Genomic DNA, 21401 nt, shown 5'->3' with positions numbered 1-21401 from the left:
AGCGCAGGCTAATGGAATCCCGGGCAGGAAATGAAGCCTTCGGAGAGCCGGCGACAGCGTGACTGACAGCAACATTAGGCCGACCACGACCAGAGCTGAGAGGCAAGAGGAGATGAAATGAGATGAGGGACAGACGCGCAAGACAGATAGAAGCGACAAGGAGGAGACGGCGGGAGATAGATGCCTCGCTCAACTTCTCAACTTTCCATCAAATTGATAAATCATAGACGCACACCCCCTGGTCGCCACAGCGCCCCCACCAATGTCGCGAAAAGTACAATCAAATTGCATTTAGAGTCACATTTCCAAACTTTGGAAGCAAAGTTCCTCTCCGCGCCACCGTCACCCGAACAATCCGACCGCGGACGGCAACTGAAACCCGGCTCCCGGTATTTCCACTGCTCAGAACCGTCTGTCGGCCCGTCCGACGATTCCGCTCGTCGGCCGGCACTTTCGACTTCAGCGCCGTCGCTGGCGAGGCCGCTTAAAGTTCTGGGCTGCGATTGGGGCTTGTGACACAGCAGAAATGACGTCGACGCGTTCGACTCGGGAGCGCAACCTCGCAACCTGATGCCGTGCAGCCACCCGAAGTCTGGTTTCGGGCCTCGGCTACGACCGCAGGGACGCGTTTGGCCCGACCAGATGGAAGGAGCTTGACCCTCAGCCCCCCGCGTCTGTCGCCGTCCCGATTGGGCGTCGATTGTTTTATCTCCGCAACACGACGGCCGCAGTCCAGAACACTTTCTGATGTAATCCCGTGCCTTTGTCGAATCACGCGGTCAGATTAATCGGCATCCTCAGAGCGTGATGGATTTCATTTGTAGCTTTAACAGGATCCGCAAAGCCAGTGCGCCAAAAATAATAATCCTGACGTTTGTCACCTACTGCTTCATTCCGCGCTCATTGCGTCCCAATCCAAACTGGATTCCTTTCCACGTTTCACAAAAATGAAGTTTATTTTCATTTGTCTGTTTGTTCGGGCATGTTTTAGCGTTCCGGGCTGTCCCTGCTGGCGCGGTAACAAATGAGGAAAAGCCAGTGAACAAAAGTGGGCACACTTGACCTCGACGCACCGGCAAAAAGATCAAAATCCCCGTCACGTTCGGCTCAACGTGACGAGAATCCGTCTTGCTTGCTGCGCGTTTCATTATGTCGCGTTTGTTTGCCTTGGAAATATGGAAGCGGAGCCTCGGTGCGCGTTTCAAAAAAGGTGCGACGGCGACGTGCAGAAGCTCGAGCGGGTAAACTGACACCGCAGATGTGTCATTAAAGAGTTCGGGGGAGGGGGGGCGGGACACGGGGAAAAAAAAGCAAGCACATATCAGATCTACACGTTGAAGAGGATGAGCGAACGAGCTCGTAAAAAAAAAAAAAAAAAAAAAAAAAGTTTTTCTTCCACACATTTCTTTTTAAAGATTCCGCAAGCAGGTGATGGCGTTTTTTTTTTTTTGTTTTTTTTTTTACAATGATCTTTCTTTGACGCAAAGCTTCAAAATGTGTTTTTCCATTTTTAAACAGGATGGGATTTGCATTTCCCAAATCCAATAAACTCGGGACGCTGTGTAAAAATGTAAATAAAACCAGAACACAATGATTTGCAAATGCTTTTCTACTTCTACCCAACACAACACTGCAGGGGCAACAAAAGACTGGAAAAGCGGAGGAATGCTCGAAAAACATCGATTTGGAACATTCCACAGGTGCGCAGGTGAGTCATGACTGCTTGGAAAAGGGGCAAACCCGAAAGGCTCAGTTTTTCAACGGCTTGGACGACGCGAGATTTGCCACTTTGTCAACAAAACTTTAAGATCATTCCAAATTGGGAGCCCTCACTTTGTCTATTTTATGCTTTGTGATGGAAGCAAGTTTAACCTTATGTCAAGTGACCGGGATAAAAAAAAAAAAAATAAACACTTGCAAGGAGCATCGAGCTGAAGAACGTCAATGGCCAACTGGAGTCTGAGCTCCCGCCGTCGCTCACTAAGCCACATTTCGCCATTCGTTAAGTCGTTTAGTAAATATATTATTTGGCGTAATCTTGTGTTGTCATAGTGCAAAAGATCTACGTGGGACTGAAGGGAGGAGCTTCAATTCATCAGACCACAGTTTCGTCGTTTGGGGGAAAAAACGTTCTTGCCGACATCTCGTGGACTTTCGCCCGTCGCAGCAGGGCGGCGGGTTCGCCGTCGCTGGCAAACAACGAGCGTTATTATCTCTGCAAAAACAGAATTGTGGGAGTCAAACTGCGCATTTCCTTCTGATACGTGATGTTTTTTTGTTGTCTTCCATTACCTGCGCTGCCATTTTTTTTTTTCTATCAGCGGCTCGTCTTGAAAGTCGACTCGGTCTTTGTGAAGATTACACACGTCGTCTATTTGCCGTCTCCGCCGAGCTTATTCCCAACGTAAACATCGTTTTATCAGCGCTCGCCTCCTCCTCTTCCTCGCGCTTTGGTAAATACGACTTTGAGGTTAGATGAGCCGGCGTTGTTCTTCGTCTCCTCGGGGTTGTCAAACTCTCGCTCTTTATTTTACTCTGTGTTTGCTCTCACCTCGTATTTTTTGAAAAAAAAAAAAAAAAAAATCCATTTTTAGAGGGTTTTTCTCCCCCCCCCCCCTCCAACTTGTTCTCTGGCCACACGCTGCTCGTCTGACGGCTCGGGTCAAGCGGAGCGACCCGACGCGCATGGCTAATGCCGGTCAGGGGGAATAACAGTTAAATTATGCTCGCCGCGGGGGGGGGGGGGGTGCGAAACACCCACTTCGAATTCCTCAAGGTCGTTTGAGGCAAAGAGTCATGCTAAGTAGTTTGTTAGCCTCGTTCCCACCAGGTTAGGCAATTTGGACCTCTTCAAAGTGTTGCCGTGGTTTTCGCCGAGTGGGTCCGTTTGATTTAGTCGCCGTTTGTGTTGTGCGGGGTCCCCAAAATATTGTGATACAAGTTGATTGGATCCGGTGACCATAAATTAATCTCTAAAATCAGGATTTAAAATGAAGTGAAATGCCACTAAGTCTCCACCCAGCAATGGATGGATAGAACAAGAATATTATCACTAACATTAAAAAAAAAAAAACAAAGCAGTGACTGTGAAATAAATTTTTTCGCCCACTTGGGGGCAGTATAAGAGATGCACACAAAAAAAAAAGATTCAAAATGTTACGCTTGATGTATTTGCACGAATGTACGATCAATTAAAAAGAGAGGCGATCAACTGACCTAAAAACACGAGGAGGGGTCTGCTCATCCGTTCGTACAGATGTGACTCCCAAAAAATTGGATCTTCGAAAAGCCCCCTAAAAATGTGAAAGATTTGGTCAGTGAGGGTGAAGTGAGAAACATTTTGCACACAAATAAAAATGTACATGTTTATTATGAGGTTTCTTAATTATTAAACATTAAATACATGACTTAGTGTTTTTCGAGGTGGGGGGGGGGAACAGATTAAAAGCATTTCCATTCATTTCAATGGGGAAAGTTGATTTGAAGTGAAGGCCTCATTGTATTCACTGCCTTTCATACAGAATATCAATTCACGTTTGCGACGCCGTGACATTTGAACAGAACTCAATGACACAACACGTCGAACGTGATCGGGGTTTGACGAGGTTATCGATCCGCCCGGGCCCCTCTCGTCTCTCGCGCCGCCAAATCGTCATTTCTGCTTACATCGCCGCACAGCCGCGACCGAAATAGATCAACAAAGCGACACGCGAAGCCCCCTTGGGGTGGGGGTGGGGGTGGGGATGCGGGGGACGGAGCGACGTGCCGAAGACGATCGCAACGCATCCGCGTCAAAACAAAACAAAAACAAAAAATCCGCTTCCACAAGTTGCTTTTTGCGGAGTTTGATCTTGAGTGCAGCTCCGTCGCAGTCTGCCACCTTTAGTTTGCCTGTCATAAGCGTCACCTTTCATCACGTCGGCTTCCTGGTGTGCAAAAGCAAATCGAGTCAAACGTGTTGCGGGGAAACATGGCGGCGCTGCCGCGGCACCAAATTGAGACAACACGAATGGCGGAGACAAGCGCCGCACTGGGAGGCCCGCGGCAGCCATCCATCCATCTTCCACAGCAAAATAAGAAAATCTTGAGATTCTTTTCACAAAAATCCCATCGTAATCCTTTTTTTTTTTTTTTTCTTTGTCTTATAAAAAAAAAAAAAAAAAAAAAAGCAAAAAGGCATTAATATTACTCAAAACAAGTTTTGATTTTGTTTGTTTGGTTTCCCCCTTCTGGAATGTGCAAGCTTTGTTATTTTCCCATCTTTCATATCAACTCGTAGAAATGTCCAAACTTTTTTCCCCCCTCTTACCTCATTTGGGGGTGAGCTGGAGCCTAAATATTACATTTATGTAACATATACAAGCGGCTGAAATGAGTTTCCACCCCAGGGTGTCCGGGCTTTCCCTGAGAGAATGCGTGAGAAGCTCGGTCATCAGGGAGGGGCTCAGTCTCGACCCGCTGCTCCTCCCCATTGAGAGGAGCCAGATGAGGTGGCTGGGGCATCTGATTCGGACCCCTCCCAGGTGAGGTGTTCTGGGTCATGTCCCACCAGAAAGAGACCGCGGAGACGACCCAGGGAGAGACTACGCCTCTCGGCTGGTCCGGGAACACCTCGGGATCCCTCCGGAAGAGCTGGAAGAAGTGGCTGGGGAAAGGGAAGTCTGGGTATCCCCTGCTGAAGCTGCTTCCCCTGAGACCCGACCCGGAAAAGCGGCAGAGAATGGATGGATGGCTACTAGTGGCACCTGGTCAATGGATTCATTTCAATGAGGAAATCTGATTTGAGATGGAAGCGCATTAACAGAACGAGAGAAACTCGCAAGTCAGGGAGGCGCTCTACAAGGTCTCGTGACTAACTTCCAGTTGTTTACTTGCGACGGAGTGCACGAGGAACCGCATGCTGCTGCACCAACTAGGCGCGGGGTCCGACGCAGTTTGAAGCATTTGCTCAAATCTTCCTCTTAAACCATCAGGGAGGCGCAACCTTGTTAGCGGAGGGAAATTAAAAAGCTCACCGGCGCGAGTAAATATAGACTCTTATAACCCAGAATCCTCATTAAAATATTCAAGGGCGCTTATCATTAAGAGACGCGAGTAATCGCCTCCTCACCTGGGGTGCCTGGGGGGGGCTGTTCCGTGTTTGGAATCGCCTCCGTCAAACGTTTCCTCTTCGAAGGGAAAAGAAACACCGCTCGAGTCTGCGTGGAATAAAACAGAAAAGTCAGACAGACAATAGAAGAGGCCTTCACTAGTGCCGAAATCGGAAAATTGTGCTTTCACGGTGAGAAGGGCAAAGAGAGAAAATATTTTCACATCATCGGGCCAGGAGAGCAGAACTTCATGCGGCAACGCTACATGAACAATAAACATACATGAGTGAACGAGATCGGCAGCATCAAGAGTCAGCAGCGCTGGATCTTGCAAAAAAAAAAAACTATATATATATAAATATGTAACACATAAGCTGATGTACTCCAGATGCGATTGGCCAACCGTGTAGAAACCGACATTATTGTCACGGCTTGGACTTGAGAACGCGAGGAAGGCGAGGCAAAGACGACAAGCGAGTTTACCTATGCGCGGATCCTGTTCGTGGACTTCAGCTCTGCGTTCAACGCCATCATCCCTGAACTCCTCCAAACTTCTCCAGCTCAGCGTCTCGCCTGCCACCTCCCGGCGAATTTACAACTTCCTGACGGGGCAGGATGCAGAAGGAGAGTGCTGGGGGACACCCACCTCATCCACGGGCACTATCAGCACTGGGGCACCCCAAGGTTGCGTCCTCTCCCCTCTGCTCTTCTCGCTCTACACGATCGACTGCCAAACTCCAGAAGTTCGCAAATGACACCACGGTCATCGCCCATTCATAAGGAAGAGTTCCTATAAACAGAAGTGTTTCTTGCTCTTGTTGCTGTGTTGTTCCTTGTTCTTTGTTCTGTACGTCGTACCAAGGCAGCACCGACTTCCGGACAAAAATTCCTTGTGTTGTTACACACTTGGCCTGATTCAGATTCTGAAGGACCCGAGCGCAGGACCCAAAGAGTCTCAAAAAAATGATATTCCCTGGTCAGAAATGCCAACCTAAACAGAGTCCAATAATTAATAACTAAAGTGACAAAAGAAAACCTTGAATAAACCAAAACCGGAAACAAGACGAGACGTTGCACGGAGAGGAAATGGCATGGGCTCCGAAAAACAGGACGCCAACAAACAAAAGATCAAACAGAAATGAAAGAAAACCGGCCGGGTGTTAAATACAGAGACTGACGAGACAACGAGGAACACCTGGGCGAGCGGTCGGACGGAGCCGATTGGTCGACACGATGGGAGGAGCTTAACGAGAACAGGTGGGCGCACGGAAATCGTGGAAGACGGGGAAACATGAAACAAAACAAACCCAGGCGAGACGGAGACCGTGACGAGTAAAACCAAGCAAGAGCAGTCAGCAGCTACCGCGCTGCACTTAGCAAAAAAAAAAAAAAAATGCTACCCATTGTGGAAAAACATACTTGAAATATGCAGACGTGAACGTGTCCACGAACACACAGAAAAGTGAATCCCAGCAGGAACTGGAGTGAGCAAAAGGATCGCCATTGAGAAATATTCATGCAAACGTGATGTTATGCAGGGATTCACGGCGAAGTGCGCATTAGGAAACAGCTGCTGTGAACGGAATACAATAAACAGAAAAGATAACGTGACCAGAAAGACGCCGTTTGGAATAAACATGAGACATCAATCTGCCGTAGACACCGCATGTTGTTGTCGTGGTCGTGTATGAGCTGGCGACCAAAACGACATTTCGACAAGTCGTCATCTGCTCTGACGTCAGCCCCCCCACCCCAAATTCAATCTCCGGGAATGTTCCAGAATGACAGACACGCTGGTATTATCCCGTCTTCCCGAATGACTTGACAACAAAAAGCCGAATTTGGGCACCGTGAAGGGGGCGACGGGCTTCGGGCCTTCGTTTGGCGCTTCCATTGGACGCCAGTAGGTGGCGGGAACCTTTGCAAAATGCACAAATCCTACTTGAAACGTTTGAAACCTCAACATGGAACTTTCATCCACTGGTTCTGTCTGTCTGCTTTGAAACTCCACATCGAAACGCAAACCTTCACTTGAAACCCGAACCCTCCCTGGAACGCAAACGTTGGACAGCTGGCCAACACTTGCTTGAAACCCCAAAATGTATTAAAAAGTCCGAGTTGAAACCATAACCCCGTCTTGACACGCTAATTCAAAAACCAAATCCAGTTTTCAAACGTGACTTTGAAAGCCTCATCTGGTCGCAAACGGGCCAAACTGCCGCGAAATCGTCAACCCGCGCTTGAAAAGCGAAGCCTTTTTCGGAAGCGTAACGTGGAAGCCGACCGGTGCAGAGACGGCTCACGACGAGGCGCGGGGCCGCCCCCTTTTCATTTGACCTTGATTAGGACCAAATACTTCCAGAAGGAGAACCGGGTGTCATGCCCTTCCCAACCCGGTTCCTGTTCGTATGATTGACAAAGAAGCGACTCCGCCGCCTCACTTTTGTCAACAAACGGGCAAGAATACGTGAAAGGCGTCATTTTGGTTAGCGAGTGTTCCTGGAGGAAGGCGTTTATTTTGTTTGTGCTTTTTTTTCCCCACAGTCTTTTTCATCTGGCTGCCTCTAATCCTCAGTGCTGTCACATTTTAGTCATAATTACGTGAATCTGCATCTTGTGTGTAATTTAATTTCATGTACGCGGCGGGAGATTTCTTCCTCCTATCGACGGCGAGGGAATGAAAACCTCGTGCCAGTCCCCCTTGTCAAGTCCCGAGTCTTGAGACGGGATCTAGTGACGCACGGGCAAGTCTCAAGTTAGTCTCGAATCTTTGGTTTCTAGTCTAAAAGAATCCCTGAGTCATTTTGTCCTGGGATGATCAATTCCCTAATGATGCGGGAGACGTGCGCAAGTCTCAAGTTTGGCGTCTCAGGCCCTCAAGTCTCAAGCGAGATCCGAATCATTTGGTTTGGAGAAAGCCGAGTGAAATCAAGTCCCAGGTCGCAGACAAAAGTCTCAAGTAAGTTCCAAATGTTGAACCTCAAAGATATTTTGTCCGAGACAAGTCAGAGATGATTGGAATCCCAAGTCTACAGATCGGATCAAGTCAGGTAAGGGCAAGTCTCAAGTGAGCTTCAAGTCTGAACTTTCAAGTCACAAGTCGGAGGGTATCTCGAGTCGAGTCGAGTCGAGTCGAGTCGAGTCGAGTCGAGTCGAGTCGAGTCGAGTCGAGTCAAGTCAAGTAGAGTCAAGTCGAGTCAAGTCGAGTCGAGTCGAGTCGAGTCGAGTCGAGTCGAGTCGAGTCTCCTTATGAATGAAGTCTTAGTTGCAATCTCGTCTGGACCAAGCAAGAAGACCAAAATGAAAGAGTTTCCCCGTCCTGTCCGTCCCGGACGTCCGGACGTATGGCAGCTCCGTCACGTCTCAAGTCAGCAGTCTTTAACGTCCAAGTCGGGCCCGAAGTCGGCTGTTTTTTTGTAAAAAAAAAAAAAAAAAACGAGTCACAAGTCATCAAGAGAAGTGCCCCCCCCCCCACTCCCATCTCTGCTTTGTACACGCAGAAGCTTTTTTGTGCGCGCGTGTCATGTCCCGCCCACCCCACCCCACCACCCCCCCTCGCGAAAGTTCTGCCGTCAGCAGAGAAAAGTTAAAATGAACTTCCAGCAGATACGCATCTGCCGTGTCAGAGGGGGCCGCCGGCGCCAGGGAACAAAACGGACCGATATTATCGCCACTATATTACAGATGTATTGAAGGACTCGGGGTGGGGGGGGGGGGGACTATTCTAAGCCACAATGGCGAGAATTAAAATATGCGCATGGTATTATCGTCACGGATATTACAAGTTGGGCCACTCCGACGGGCTCTGGAAAAGTGAGGCCTGATGTTTCTATTTGGGGGGGGGCGACGCCACTAAACGCGTGTCAAAGGTGCGTTTGAATGTTTGTGTTCAGCAATCGCACCCAAGGGATTTGGCGGCGGGTGGGCGGGCCGACCCAGTCACACACGGGCGTGCGCAGGCTCCATTATTGATATTTGTAACATGAAATTCATGTCTCGTGCCTACGCGGCTTCTCATGATAAATTTTTCCTCAAATCCAATTTCAGCCCATTCGTGTCGTCATGTCAACGCGATCCGCTCGGGATCTTCAGAACCGGCAGCGGCCTCGCGTTAATTAAACCACGTTAGCAATTGGACTCGTTTATTTGTTGAATCCATCAAATTCTGCCATTATTTTTCCTTTTTTTGTTTTTTAAATAACCGGATCAGAACAAAACTTGTTCGGTCGACGTTGTGTGTAGTGCTGTGCACACGTGCATAAATATGTTTAATAAACAGCATCTCTGGTGGGTGAGATGCATTGTTTTGTTTTTTTTTTCCCCTCATGTTATTATTATATTCAATAAATATTGATTGCGATTTGCGTGGCGCAGCCGCGTGCTGCGATTTTGCCTTTTTGTCAAGTATTGGTGGTTTGGAGAATTGCGACGTGATCGCGGTGCTGTGAAGGGCTGGATTAAGTCAGGAAAGCCCCCACTGAAGGCTCGAGTGGCAATTGAAGGGATTCTGCAGTGGGTTGAGAATGGGGGGGGGTCGGGGCACGGGGTGGGGGGGGGGGTTGAATGCTTTCGTGGTACTGCGCTGCCATCTGGCGGCTGCGGCTGGAACTGACACAAGGCCTCAACACAAAAAAAAATTGCAAACATACCCTTATTAGGATTACACGTCCATCCATCCAATTTCTGAGCTGCTTATCCTCACAAGGGTCGCGGGGGTGCTGGAGGCTATCTCAGCTCGCAAAACCGGTTGTCAGCCAATCGCGGGGCGCATGGAGACAAACGACCAGTCGCACTCACAATCATGCCGACGGGGCAATTTAGAGTGTCTAATTAATATTGCGTGTTTTGGGGATGTGGGAGGAAACCCGAGTGGCTCCCCGGAGAAAATCCACGCAGGCACGGGGAGAACATGCCAACTCCACACGGGCGGGGCCACCAGAATTACACGCTTGTCCCAATATTACAAGTGTAAGCCATTTTACGCAGTAGAATCACAGTAAAATATACGACATACTGTTCTAATCTCCAGGAATGAATTCCTGGAATGATTACAAATGTGTATTTATGACATATAAATAGAATATGTATTACATGCATGCACCAGGACCGTCTTTTAATCTGCAGGGTTCTTTCTTCTTCTTTTTTGGAATTGATTTCAAATGCGTTTCAAGCTTGGGGCCTTTTTCGCTTGGCTGGCTGGTGACATTCGGTAATTCTTTAACTGCAAAAATGAGCTCACATCAGTTCTTATCATGAGCATAAATAAACGCGTTCACTTCAAATATACACACGCACACAATAGACGTTATTAAAGGATTTTTTTTTTTAACAGCCACCAGAGGGAGAATCCCATCGTTCAAAAGGACGGTCAGCAGAGGCTCTCTAAAATTCTTGAGATCCAAATTGCGACACAATTTTGCTCCATCGGAGGCCAATAATTGAAAGACCTCTTTAGGAAAGTAAGAATGTGGTCCCAAATTGCTCGTTTGTACCTAATGGTGGCTTTCAATCGGCCACAAAAGAGTTTTGCAATATGAAATTACGAGCATACTGCCGGTGTCTTTTCTGCAGATCCAAAGTCGCACATCGTTGCCGAGCTGACTCGCGTACGCGACGACAAGAGAAAAAAAAGTTATTTTTAAAACCGGCTCGCACAAGACCGGCAATGCGGCGACCGGGAGCGGAAGTGCGCTCGGTTGTCGGGAGTCGCGCGTGCGTACATACCGTCCATTCCTGCTGGGGGGTTGGGGCAGGACGGGGGGCTTCAGCTGTCCGTCCGTCCGCCGTCTGCGCGGGTTGCGATGAGCGCACTGGAAAATGATCGGCATGCACGGCAAATGACGACACTCTGGATTTGTACCCTCTCTACGGATCCCTAAACCTGGTTTAGAACCACAACCCTACTTGTTTAACCCTAAGCAAGCCGACTTTTGAGACCCTGACCATTGACTTGGGATCGACATTGCTTCGAACCACACTTTGATACGCTAAACCCGGTTTGAAACTCAGACTTGACTTGACTTGACTCAACCCTAACCAAGTCTCCAAACCTGAATTCGAAACACGGGCCCCGCCTTAAAACCGACATTATTGCTCCAGATCAATTTGAAACCCTATCGGTATGTGCGAAGCCCTGACCGAGGTTCCGAAGAACGATGTGGAAACCCTCACCCTCACCCTGCTTTGAAAGCTTAAATCTGTCTTTAGGAAGGAAGAAAAAAAAAAAAAAAAACCATCTTTAAAAGCATAAACACGGCTTGAAGCCTTCACTTGAAACGGAGAAAACACAAACACACACTGGCAGCTGTCTCCAAGTGTGCTGGGACAGGCCGATGCAGTTTTGAGGGGAGGGGAGGGGAGGGGAGGGGACAGAATGGACCGCTGCCCTTAGAAACCGGAGCCGCCTACCGGGATTCTCGTCACTCGCCCGCTCGCCCGGAAAAGCGGCCGAGTCGTCCTGCTGCCGCTTCGCTTGGCTCACGTGGACGGCAACAAACAACAACAACAACAACAAAGACGAACGTTCCACCTCCCTTCTTTTCTTTTTCGGGGTGACGAGCGCACAGGGGAGATATGAAGCTGTCGAGGTTCCGCACGGTACCGTTTTGGATCCTCTGCGCTTTGGCCGGTGAGTCCAAAAGCTAAGATGTGAAATGTCGGTCGGGTCTCAAAGAGCTGAGTGGCTCCGTTACGGGCCCTTGAGGAACCTCAAAAACAGCGGTAAAAATATTTGATTTTCAAGATTTCCTTTCAGGTGTAAGGAGATGGTCTTTTCGAACGGCACGGGCCTGAAATATGAATATCAGATATGAGATTTATTATTGAATACTGTATTATGCAGTGTGTGGACTTGGTCACTGTGAGTCTCTTCTTTTCAAATAAGGAAAATAGCACTCAATAATACTGTACTTACTCAACGTTCTAAAAAAAGATAGTAACCACAAGTAGAATTAAACAGGTTGTGATTGTGGCGCTTTCTGCAGTGTGCGGCCACTAGGGGCAGTATATTGCAGTCATGCAGACAAATGAAGATGGGCTTCACAGCTCAGAAAACTTCAGTTGCTTTTCGCAGGGGATAAAACCTACTTTGATTGTTATATTGTCTATCTACATGCGTTGCTTTACCATTTGTGTCGCTTGAAGAATGAAAACACGGACGCATTTTGTTACCACAGTCTTGCTTTTCTGCAACTTGTTAGCACTCGCATCAAGCTATGTGGTTGTTTTAAATACTTTACACGTTTAGTTCTCTGCTTGATGTTTCGTTGAAAATGAAAGAGCTTGAAGCCTCTTTGCGGAGAAACGTTTGTTAAACGCCAAACTGCAACTCGTGAAGTGAAGTGAGTTGATTTCGTCGTGCTTTAATTTCAATGTTTTCCTCTCACATCAAAACCCCCAAAAATGGGCCAAAAAAGTTGGACGTTTGGACAACTGAACCACGGAGGCTAAAGCGGCTACTACTCAGAAGGAACAGCTGCGCTCCTCCATTTTGGATTTCCCAGCATGTTTTGCGGCAGGGAGGGGTTCAACCTGCTGTTTCCCGCAGGAGTGAGTCCCCCCCCCCCCCCATCCCCCCGTCGCCCTCGAGATCCCCTAAAAGCGCCGGCTCCGCGTCGTCGGCATTCCCGCCCGTGTCGGAATTTGAGGCATTTCGTCGGGGCGGGGGGCGTCTCGTGCCGCGCGACGATTTACAACCCGGCCGCCTCGTCACTTCGGGCAAGGACGCGAGAACTGGCGGCTTCTCCCCTGACAGGTTTCAAGCTGAAAAAGTCCTGAACTCCAAAAAATTCCCTCAGGAAAAAAACGGAATCATTCAAATTTTGTAAAGAGGCATCAAAGTGCCAAACGTGGTGAACTGTTGATTCTCTCCCAGCAGTTTTCAAAGCCGTTGCCCCGTATTTGAAGTTGTTTTAGGGTATTTTGACTGAATTTCTTCTGTCATAATACAGTACAAGCGCCTTCGGACCAAAAAGCTGAGAAAAGAAACTCTATTAAATGAAACATGGCAATCAAATCTTTTGACATTTGCTGCTTTTGTGCCACCCCAAACTAGGAAAGAAAAACTAAGCCTTTCCAACTGGCTGCACAGCTGGACGTCGGTGACTTTTTTTCAACCTTTGTCACGATTGTGGCACACTTTCTACTACCTGCCGTGACACGTACATGGTTGACACCATACGTGGAGCCTGTTTGAGTGCGAGGTCCTTCAAAATATCCGATTTCCAATGTGTGCAAGTGTTAATTGACGTGACAAGCCGAGACTGACTGCATACTTTTTATCTTCCACTCAAAAGCTGTGCACATTTAGAGGTGCACTGTGGCAGGCTTGTGTTGAAATTTCAAATCACACTTCCGAACGATGCGCTCCCCAGGTATAAATCGAGCGCACCCGGCTTTCAAGGCGAGCCCTTTTTTTCCATGCCGGCATAATTAATAACATCCGCTTTTTGCGATTCGGCCGGCGGAGCCGTCCGCGTTAATAAACGGACGCTGGGATGTTTCCCGCCACCAACGAGCGGGTAAAGACGCCATAAAAGTTTCTAAATCATCGGCTGGCCTTTTGTTTTATCGTCAAACAATATTTGCTAGCCGCCCGTTAGCGGCGCGTCCATCAAAAAACGAGATTACGCCGCCTTGATTGTCCTCATGTGACATCTCCCTGCAGGCCCTCCTATGAAATCAATAACTCTTATGGTCCCATATTTCATCATAAACACACACTTGACAATGTAAAAGCAGTTAATAATCAATTCAGCTACTCTCAATTGCGCACGTATCGTACGAGGCCCGCCTGTTCGGGACTATAAAGGTTGTTTTATGCTTCAATAAAGTGGCCGTGCTGTAATCTAAGTGGCGCGACGGCGTTGACATAACTGAGCGTATGCGGGAGAATCGACGCAAAAGATCTTCGGGAGAAAAGATGAACACAAAGATTCATTGAAATAAGCCTCAGGCCATCTGCGCGACGCTGGCGAACACACAATGGAGTCATCCGAGTAAGCAGCGACGGCGTCGCTTCGTGACGAAAGCTCCCGATGAGGCGATCGGAGGCTCGCGTCGGACCGATTGACTTCCTCGAAAATTCTCCCCCCAACTCGGTGGCCAACGTATGAGACATCAAATCCGGCTGTACACCGGCGCTGTCAGATAGCGGCGACCGGACTCGCCAGTTTTTCAAGGCAGAAGCTGTCGTTCGGTCAATTTTTAAGCTTTGACTTGAGAGCAAACGAGGCTTCAGCCTGTCTACTGCCACTCCCGGCTGAAGTTTACTGTCACAAAACAACAATAAAATCAAGTTGTGCATTTAAAACAACCACAGTCCTCATCTTAGCCTCTTTGTCCAGTTACTTAATGCTAATGATAACACAATGGGAAACGCCATAGACGTGCTAACAGCCTCCGTGTAGCTTTGTCGAAACCCATTGAAGCAACACATATATTAGAACGCAAACGCTGACGCAAAGCATGATTAGACACAGTCGACAAAAAATACAACAATACTCGCAAGTATTTGTTCTTTATCATCTGATTAAAAAAAAAAAAAAATTGCAGCTCAGCAAGAAGCGACCATCCCCGTGGAAAGTGGAAGGCTGAGGCTCAGCTGGTAGAGCGGATGGTCCACTGACCAAAGGGTCATTTGTTCGAATCCCAGCTCCAACCCACTGTCTTGCCCAAGGGTCTTTAGCAGCCCGTGGGTGTTATCCTTGGGCAAGACAGTGAGCCCTAAATTGCTTCCAGGGCAACATTGAAAATAAGAAACTGTTATTTATCTAAACAAGACAAAATAATAAATCCATCCAAGAATTGAAGCAAAAAATATTTGATTCTTTATATTTCATTTAATTGCACTAACTCTCTTTTATAAAGTCCAATATTATGGAGTGCTATTTTCCTTATTAAAATACACAAAACAATCTTTTTTTTTTTTTTTTTTTCTTCCGGGGAGGGGCGGAACAGATTAAAGGCCTTTCCATTCATTTCAATGGGCAAAGGTGATTTGAGACACGTTGTTACGAAACAAATTCGACTCAAAGTCAAAGGGACCACTTACAGGAGCGGAAACAAAAGTATGATCGTTACCAATGATCCAATTTCTGGTTCAGAGGGAGAATGGCGTAAAACTCCAATTAGATGGCGAGGGCGCTACCATCTTTATTTTGGGGGGGGGGGGGGTGGCCTTGACAAGAAAACGTAAGTTCCCCTAACCAAAATGGAAAAAAGTCGTAGGGCGCTGACGTCTTACATGGTGAAACCCATCGTATGAATAAAAAGAGGACGGAACCATTTGCATTCTGGAGCGGCGCTGAAGGATTGTATCGTCACTCAAAAAATGGAAAAGTTCATTCTTGGAAAAAAAATAACACAACGAGGACAAAGTAAAATGGCGTGAATACATCAGCCAAATATCGAATCCATTTTGGAATCCGGTTTAAGCAAAATGCTGCTAACGGACAAAGCTAATGGCGACCGTGTAAAACGGGGGGAACGATTTGACAACGTCCCAAATACCAGGAACTGGAGCGGAGCGTCGGGAAAACCTACAAGTGTCGTTTTACTCGGGCTGCGGGCGGAAACGCGAGGCGAGCCCGATCTGCCGTGATTGACAGCTGCAAGTGCCACTTTTTCGATTTCTATAGACGGCCACAACAAAGGGGGGGCGGGGGGGGGGGGGCGACGTGACGGACGCAATAACCATTAGCGCCATCTTTGTGTTCAAGCGGACTTCATGAAACGGGATACACACCAGGAGAAGCTTCCAGAAATAATGCACTCGCACACACATAAATCTGCAACTCAGCACGGTCGTCTTTCTGGGAGACGAACTTCTTCGGAAGACGAGTCTCACAATTGTTTTGCAAACGTGTCTTTGAACGCATTTTGTGTCATCTCCAATTTGCGATCGTAACTGTGTACGTGCGACTTCCCGCGGACACGTTCCACCCCCCTCTGATGATGAGCCAAACGCTCCGTGTCAAGCGGGTCGACTCCGGCCCGTGGCCTTCATTCTCCCACGTAGCCTCTTAAGTTCTTTCCGCGAGGAATGCCGGCCGCTCGTTGATCCGGAGCGAATCCGTCCATGTGCGCGCCTGTTTCTGGGCGTCTGTCAGCTGCTAATTCCTCGCTCGTCCCGCATTGCGATGCGCGGGGGTCTCGGGTTGCGGGCGGGAAGCCGAGCGAGGGAGGGCTTGGGGGTCTGTTCAGTTCCGGGCCCGCGGGCTCCGCTATCACCCCAGTTCCCGTATTTGACAGGGATCAAACATTAGCCAGGTCGCGCGCTACGACGTGAGCCCGAAATAACGTTTGCGGCGACAGCTCAAGGCGGCGTCCGCGGCCACAGGGTTCTCTAGAACTTTTGTCTAGGGAATGGCGCCGTTTAGTGGCCAATCTCTCACACAACACGCTAGGGTTTGCTCCCCGACTTTAGCCGTCCCGTCGTAGCAGCACAATTACGCAAAATAACAGCGTGCAACATCGCCCGGAGCAGCTCGCAATTAATAGTGATCGAGACACAAAAACATCATACTCAGCGGATATGCCGGTAACGTAGCGAGTTTTGTTCTGACCAACAAGTGGATGGGAAAACGCCGACCCACAGCGACCAATAAAACCAAAGTCCCGCTGCCGATAGAGTCGACATTGAGCACTTTTGAATAAAAGCCGTGATTTTCTTTGAATGAAGATGGGGGAGATGCTGAAGCTTCCCGTCCGTGTGTGGCAGGCGGGGCGCGGTGCTCGCAGGACGAGACGCGTCTGGTGAAGAATCTGTTCGACGGCTACAACAAGGTGGTGCGGCCGGTCAACCACTTCAGCGAGGCGGTGGTGGTCACCGTGGGACTGCAGCTCATCCAGCTCATCAGCGTGGTCAGCCACGCGCTCTCCGAATTGTTCTTTTCGAGCCGCCGCTTCCGATCTAACCTCGCGGGTGTTGCCGCCGGGAGTGCTTCTGCAAAACCGGTTGGCCGGGGGGGGGGCTTAACGGGTTTTCGGGCCAAATTGCTTCGGGATGGTGACATTTTGGGGATCTGCCCATCTTGGCAGACCGTCAAATGGTTTTACAGGCGACGACAGCCGCAATTTCTTTAAAGGGATCATTTCAAACCGAGACACCCCCCCCCCCCAGGAGCACGTTGCGCATTTTCAGTGATCATTAGCGTCGTAATTATTAACATCGATGGAAACGAACGACTGTTTGAATTGACCCCTCCGTGGATATTGCGCAATCCGCATCACTGACCAATCAGAGGCCAGAGATCTGCGTAGACCAAAGCCCGTTTTTGCTCCCGCCATTTTCTCAGACAACATTGCGTGGTCCAGTATAGGGTTAGTTAGCGTTTTATCGCATATTTGGTGTTATTTAACAAAAAATATGGTTAAGAGGTGTAGTCACGGACTTTGTAATAGTGACGACGGGTATCCCGAAAGGCGAGTCGGTGGGACTTCGATTCGTACCCTTTCCAAAACCGAAGACCCGGTACGAAAAATGCCTTCGATGGATCAAACTTTGTGGAAGACCGCATCATCAACTAAATCCATCTAATATCAACCGGAACACACATGTTTGCACCAAGGTATGCCCTATATTTGATTTTCAATACATGTCTCGTATAAATGAATTCCAAGTTCTTCGCTAGCATAACACTGCTGCGTGTGAACGATTGACACACTTATTCTTTGTTGAGCGATATTTAGCGATGATCGGACTGCGCAAACGTATCGATTTCTTGCCGGCTCGCGGCCAGAACCTTAACCAGACGGTGTTTGCGCGAAGATATGCCCTAAATGTGATTTTTAATACACGTCTCGTATAAATGAATTCCAAGTTCTTCGCTAGCATAACACTGCTGCGTGTGAACGATTGAATGAAATCAGAAGCACGGCGTCTGTCTCGGTTCAGAATGTATTGTATTGTATTTGCCATTTTTACTGTTTGTCTTATGTGAGCGCACGTGGCGTGACGTCACTTCAGGAGGCGTGGCCAAGTGCCCTGTACGGAGGGGTCAATTGCATGAAGGGAAGACAATCTGACTTGTTTCCTCGTATGATTTTCAGGATGAAGTCAACCAGATTGTGACCAGCAACGTTCGTCTCAGACAAGTAAGAGAGCGCTTTACGGTCGGCGTCGTTTTCAGCTTTTGTCGGGACGACAGAAATCCTTTCGGATCAAATTTTCTTACCTTGTACTCCGCAAACTAAACGAGCAGGAAATTTTAAAGAATGATTCGTCCCCTCCGTGTCGTGTTTGCTGGTTTTCGTGTTGCTTTCTGCCCAACGTTATTTCACTTTTACGCGCAGCAATGGACGGACGTGAACCTGAAATGGAACCCTGACGAGTACGGCGGCATTAGGAAGATCAGAATTCCTTCCACGGACATTTGGAAGCCCGACTTTGTGCTTTACAATAAGTAAACGCGGTTTTTATGTGCACTAGTCTGGGTTCACCGTTTGCGAACGTTCTCTCACGCCGTCGTCTTTGCCAGCGCCGACGGCGATTTCGCCATCATCCACGAAACCAAAGTGCTGCTGGAGTACACGGGCCTGATCACGTGGAACCCGCCCGCCATCTTCAAGAGCTACTGCGAGATCATCGTCCTGCATTTCCCCTTCGACCTCCAGAACTGCAGCATGAAGCTCGGAACGTGGACGTACGACGGCCTGCTGGTGGTCATCAACCCCGTCAGTTTGCGACCGATTCTGGGAATTGTCAGCGGGATTCGCTTTGTTTGATGTTTAGCTTGACGGCAAACGTCCGGGTGCGTTTTTTGTTCAAAACGGGCAAACTGTACTGCACTGCTTGAAGCTGCGGTGTCACCCGTAGGACAGCGACCGTCCTGACCTCAGCAACTTCATGGAGTCCGGCGAGTGGGTTCTGAAGGACTACCGCAGCTGGAAGCATTGGGTCTACTACACGTGCTGCCCCGACACGCCCTACCTGGACATCACGTACCACTTCCTCATGCTGCGCCTGCCGCTGTACTTCATCGTTAACGTCATCATCCCCTGCATGCTCTTCTCCTTCCTCACCGGTCTCGTCTTTTACCTGCCCACGGACTCCGGTACGTGGAGGCGGCACAACTTCCGGGAGTCAAGAAAAGGCTTCCCTTTCGCACTGAGCTGTTGCAACAATTTGACTTCATTTCCTCATCCATTAAATCACAAGACGTATTTGTGGCCTAAAAAATACGAATAGGTACAGTGCAAGATGCATTTTGTTCATTTTTCGTGGGCTAGCGTTAAAATGGTTGAAAAGTTTTGGTTTATCCGGGATTTTGAGATCCAAGCGGACACGAGCATTATGTCCGTTAAATTGACGTCATGAAGGTTATGAAGCTCACCCGATCCGGACTCTCTCCAGGCGAGAAGATGACGCTGTCCATCTCGGTCCTGCTGTCGCTGACCGTCTTCCTGCTGGTCATCGTGGAGCTCATCCCGTCCACGTCCAGCGCCGTGCCGCTCATCGGGAAGTACATGCTGTTCACCATGGTCTTCGTCATCGCCTCCATCATCATCACCGTCATCGTCATCAACACGCACCACCGCTCGCCCAGCACGCACACCATGCCCGCCTGGATACGCAAGGTGGCCGCCCGCCGCTTTTTCTTGCGGGGCGTGAGAACATTTCCTCCAATCGCGGTCGGCGTCGACTCCGGTGGCCTCTCTGAGCTCACGTGGACGACTCGTCGGAACGGAGGCCACCGTTAGTGGGAAGACGGCTGGAAATGAGGGTTCTCGAACCGGTGTGGAGGTTTTAAACCCGTTTGGGATTTACAGCGCCCAAGTACGGCTTCAAATTTGGCTTTCAAGCTTTCAGTTTTTCCAATGACAGCAAGGCTACAAAGTCGGGTTTTGGAGCCCGAGGTGGGATTTTTGAGTTCCAAAACCAAGGTTGGCCTTTGAAAATAGGGTTTGAAGCCGGGGTTCGGGTTTTAAACTGGGGCTAGGACGCAGCTGTCTCCAACTAAAAGGGTAAGACTTTGAGGTTTGGGCTTTTCGGGGTCCAAAGTAAGACTTTAAAATTGGCTGAACATTTCAAATTAGAGGCTTCAAGGTTGGATTTCAGGTTCTGGGCTGAATCTTGAAAAGCAGCATTGAAAGAATTCTTCACGGATTCTCTGCCGCCATTCCTCCTTTCAGGTATTCATCGAAAAAATCCCCAACATGATGTTTTTCTCCACCATGAAGCGACCCAGCCAGGAGATCCGCCAGAAGAGATTGTTCCCCACCGACATGGACATCTCCGACATCTCAGGTCAGAAGGCGGCGGGGAATGCTTTTTCGCCCCCCCGCTCAAAGGTGACGCTTGTGTCGGGCCAGGTAACGCCACGCCCGCCAGCGTCCCCTACCAGTCGCCCATCATCAAGAACCCGGACGTCCGCAGCGCCATCGAAGGCGTCAGGTACATCGCCGAGACAATGAAGTCGGACGAGGAGGCCAACAATGTGAGCGAGGAAGGCCGGCGGGCGCCGTTTCGCCGCAATTCCTCGCGTGACAAATTGTGCGATCGTTGCAGGCGGCCGAGGAGTGGAAGTTTGTGGCAATGGTTCTGGACCACATCCTGCTGTGCGTCTTCATGGCCGTGTGCATCGTCGGCACGCTGGCCGTGTTCGCCGGCCGCCTCATCGAGCTCAACACGCTGTGAGGGGGCGCTCGGAGGCGTGGTTGACGGGCACCTTCGTCATCTTCCTCCCGCCAACGCCGACGTTTGGAGTCGAACTTGACGTTTTTCTTCACGTGCTGAATTTGTCTCCACTGTTTGGGATGAATTCTTTCCAAGCGCATCAAAAGCGGGAAACTCGCGCTTTCATTCGAAGGATAGCAAACGCGGTTGTCGGCCACAAAACGCAATCGGAGGACTTTTCTTTGCTTTGTGGAGAAGCAAAACTGACGGAGATTTTCCATTGGGAACTTTTGATATGCAAATTAGCCCCTTGAACAAAAAAAAAAAAAAAAAAACCCGAAAACTTTTGACGCCAAGTAATTAAGTATTGAACACATTGTAAATCACCGCAGCTTAAAAAGTAAAGCTGCACTTAAATATAGGAGAACAAATGATTTGATTCAAAAGTATTGAACGTCAACCCGAAATAAAATTGCACCCAAGTAAAAAGTATTCGGAATCATAACCCAAAGTGTTGATTTGTTGTTTATGTTGTTGATTTCCGGGGGGGGGGGGGGCAGAAAAAAAGTGTCTCCTAACAGTATAAATGACAAAGGAAAAAGATGGAATTGTTGGAAATATTCGTGAAATATTCTTCTTATTTTTGTCAAATGATTGATGGGCGCTAACTTAACTTGAGCGGCTAACAATTTGTG

At 48.8% G+C, this 21401-nt stretch overlaps 1 protein-coding gene and 1 long non-coding RNA gene across 4 annotated transcripts; one reads left to right on the top strand and one right to left on the bottom strand.

The window, feature by feature from the left end:
- Nucleotides 1-1407: 1407 nt before the first annotated feature.
- On the bottom strand, nucleotides 1408-6218 carry LOC133510131 (uncharacterized). Of its 3 annotated transcripts, none has more exons than XR_009797527.1 (5): nucleotides 5574-6218; nucleotides 5111-5198; nucleotides 3217-3293; nucleotides 2293-2448; nucleotides 1408-2215 (listed from the first exon to the last, which is right to left on the bottom strand). It is a non-coding gene; the product is annotated as an uncharacterized LOC133510131 (long non-coding RNA). The 3 variants fall into 3 exon arrangements; XR_009797526.1 differs by having other exon boundaries at nucleotides 1409-2215; nucleotides 2293-2551; XR_009797528.1 differs by lacking the exons at nucleotides 1408-2215; nucleotides 2293-2448; nucleotides 3217-3293 and adding an exon at nucleotides 3347-4690.
- Nucleotides 6219-11540: 5322 nt separating this feature from the next.
- Nucleotides 11541-21257, top strand: LOC133509790 (acetylcholine receptor subunit alpha-like). Its single transcript, XM_061837147.1, has 10 exons — nucleotides 11541-11718; nucleotides 16810-16952; nucleotides 18141-18185; nucleotides 18384-18493; nucleotides 18569-18764; nucleotides 18907-19144; nucleotides 19444-19667; nucleotides 20223-20337; nucleotides 20403-20527; nucleotides 20599-21257. Exons 1-10 carry the CDS (start codon nucleotides 11664-11666, stop codon nucleotides 20725-20727), a joined length of 1380 nt encoding a protein of 459 aa, XP_061693131.1. The 5' UTR covers nucleotides 11541-11663; the 3' UTR covers nucleotides 20728-21257.
- The last annotated feature ends 144 nt before the right edge of the window (nucleotides 21258-21401 follow it).

This window comes from Syngnathoides biaculeatus, chromosome 12 (genome assembly GCF_019802595.1).
Source record: "Syngnathoides biaculeatus isolate LvHL_M chromosome 12, ASM1980259v1, whole genome shotgun sequence".
Taxonomy (NCBI): domain Eukaryota; kingdom Metazoa; phylum Chordata; class Actinopteri; order Syngnathiformes; family Syngnathidae; genus Syngnathoides; species Syngnathoides biaculeatus.
The sequence above is the reverse complement of the archived record's forward strand: the minus strand, read 5'-3'. Positions and strand labels throughout refer to the sequence as shown.

Excerpts from the sequence above, each read along its gene's own strand:
- LOC133509790 (XM_061837147.1), top strand. The coding sequence starts at position 11,664 with ATGAAGCTGTCGAGGTTCCGCACGGTACCGTTTTGGATCCTCTGCGCT. Across the intron at positions 19,145-19,443 it reads TTACCTGCCCACGGACTCCG|GCGAGAAGATGACGCTGTCC; the intron begins GTACGTGGAGGC and ends GACTCTCTCCAG. Across the intron at positions 20,528-20,598 it reads CGGACGAGGAGGCCAACAAT|GCGGCCGAGGAGTGGAAGTT; the intron begins GTGAGCGAGGAA and ends CGATCGTTGCAG.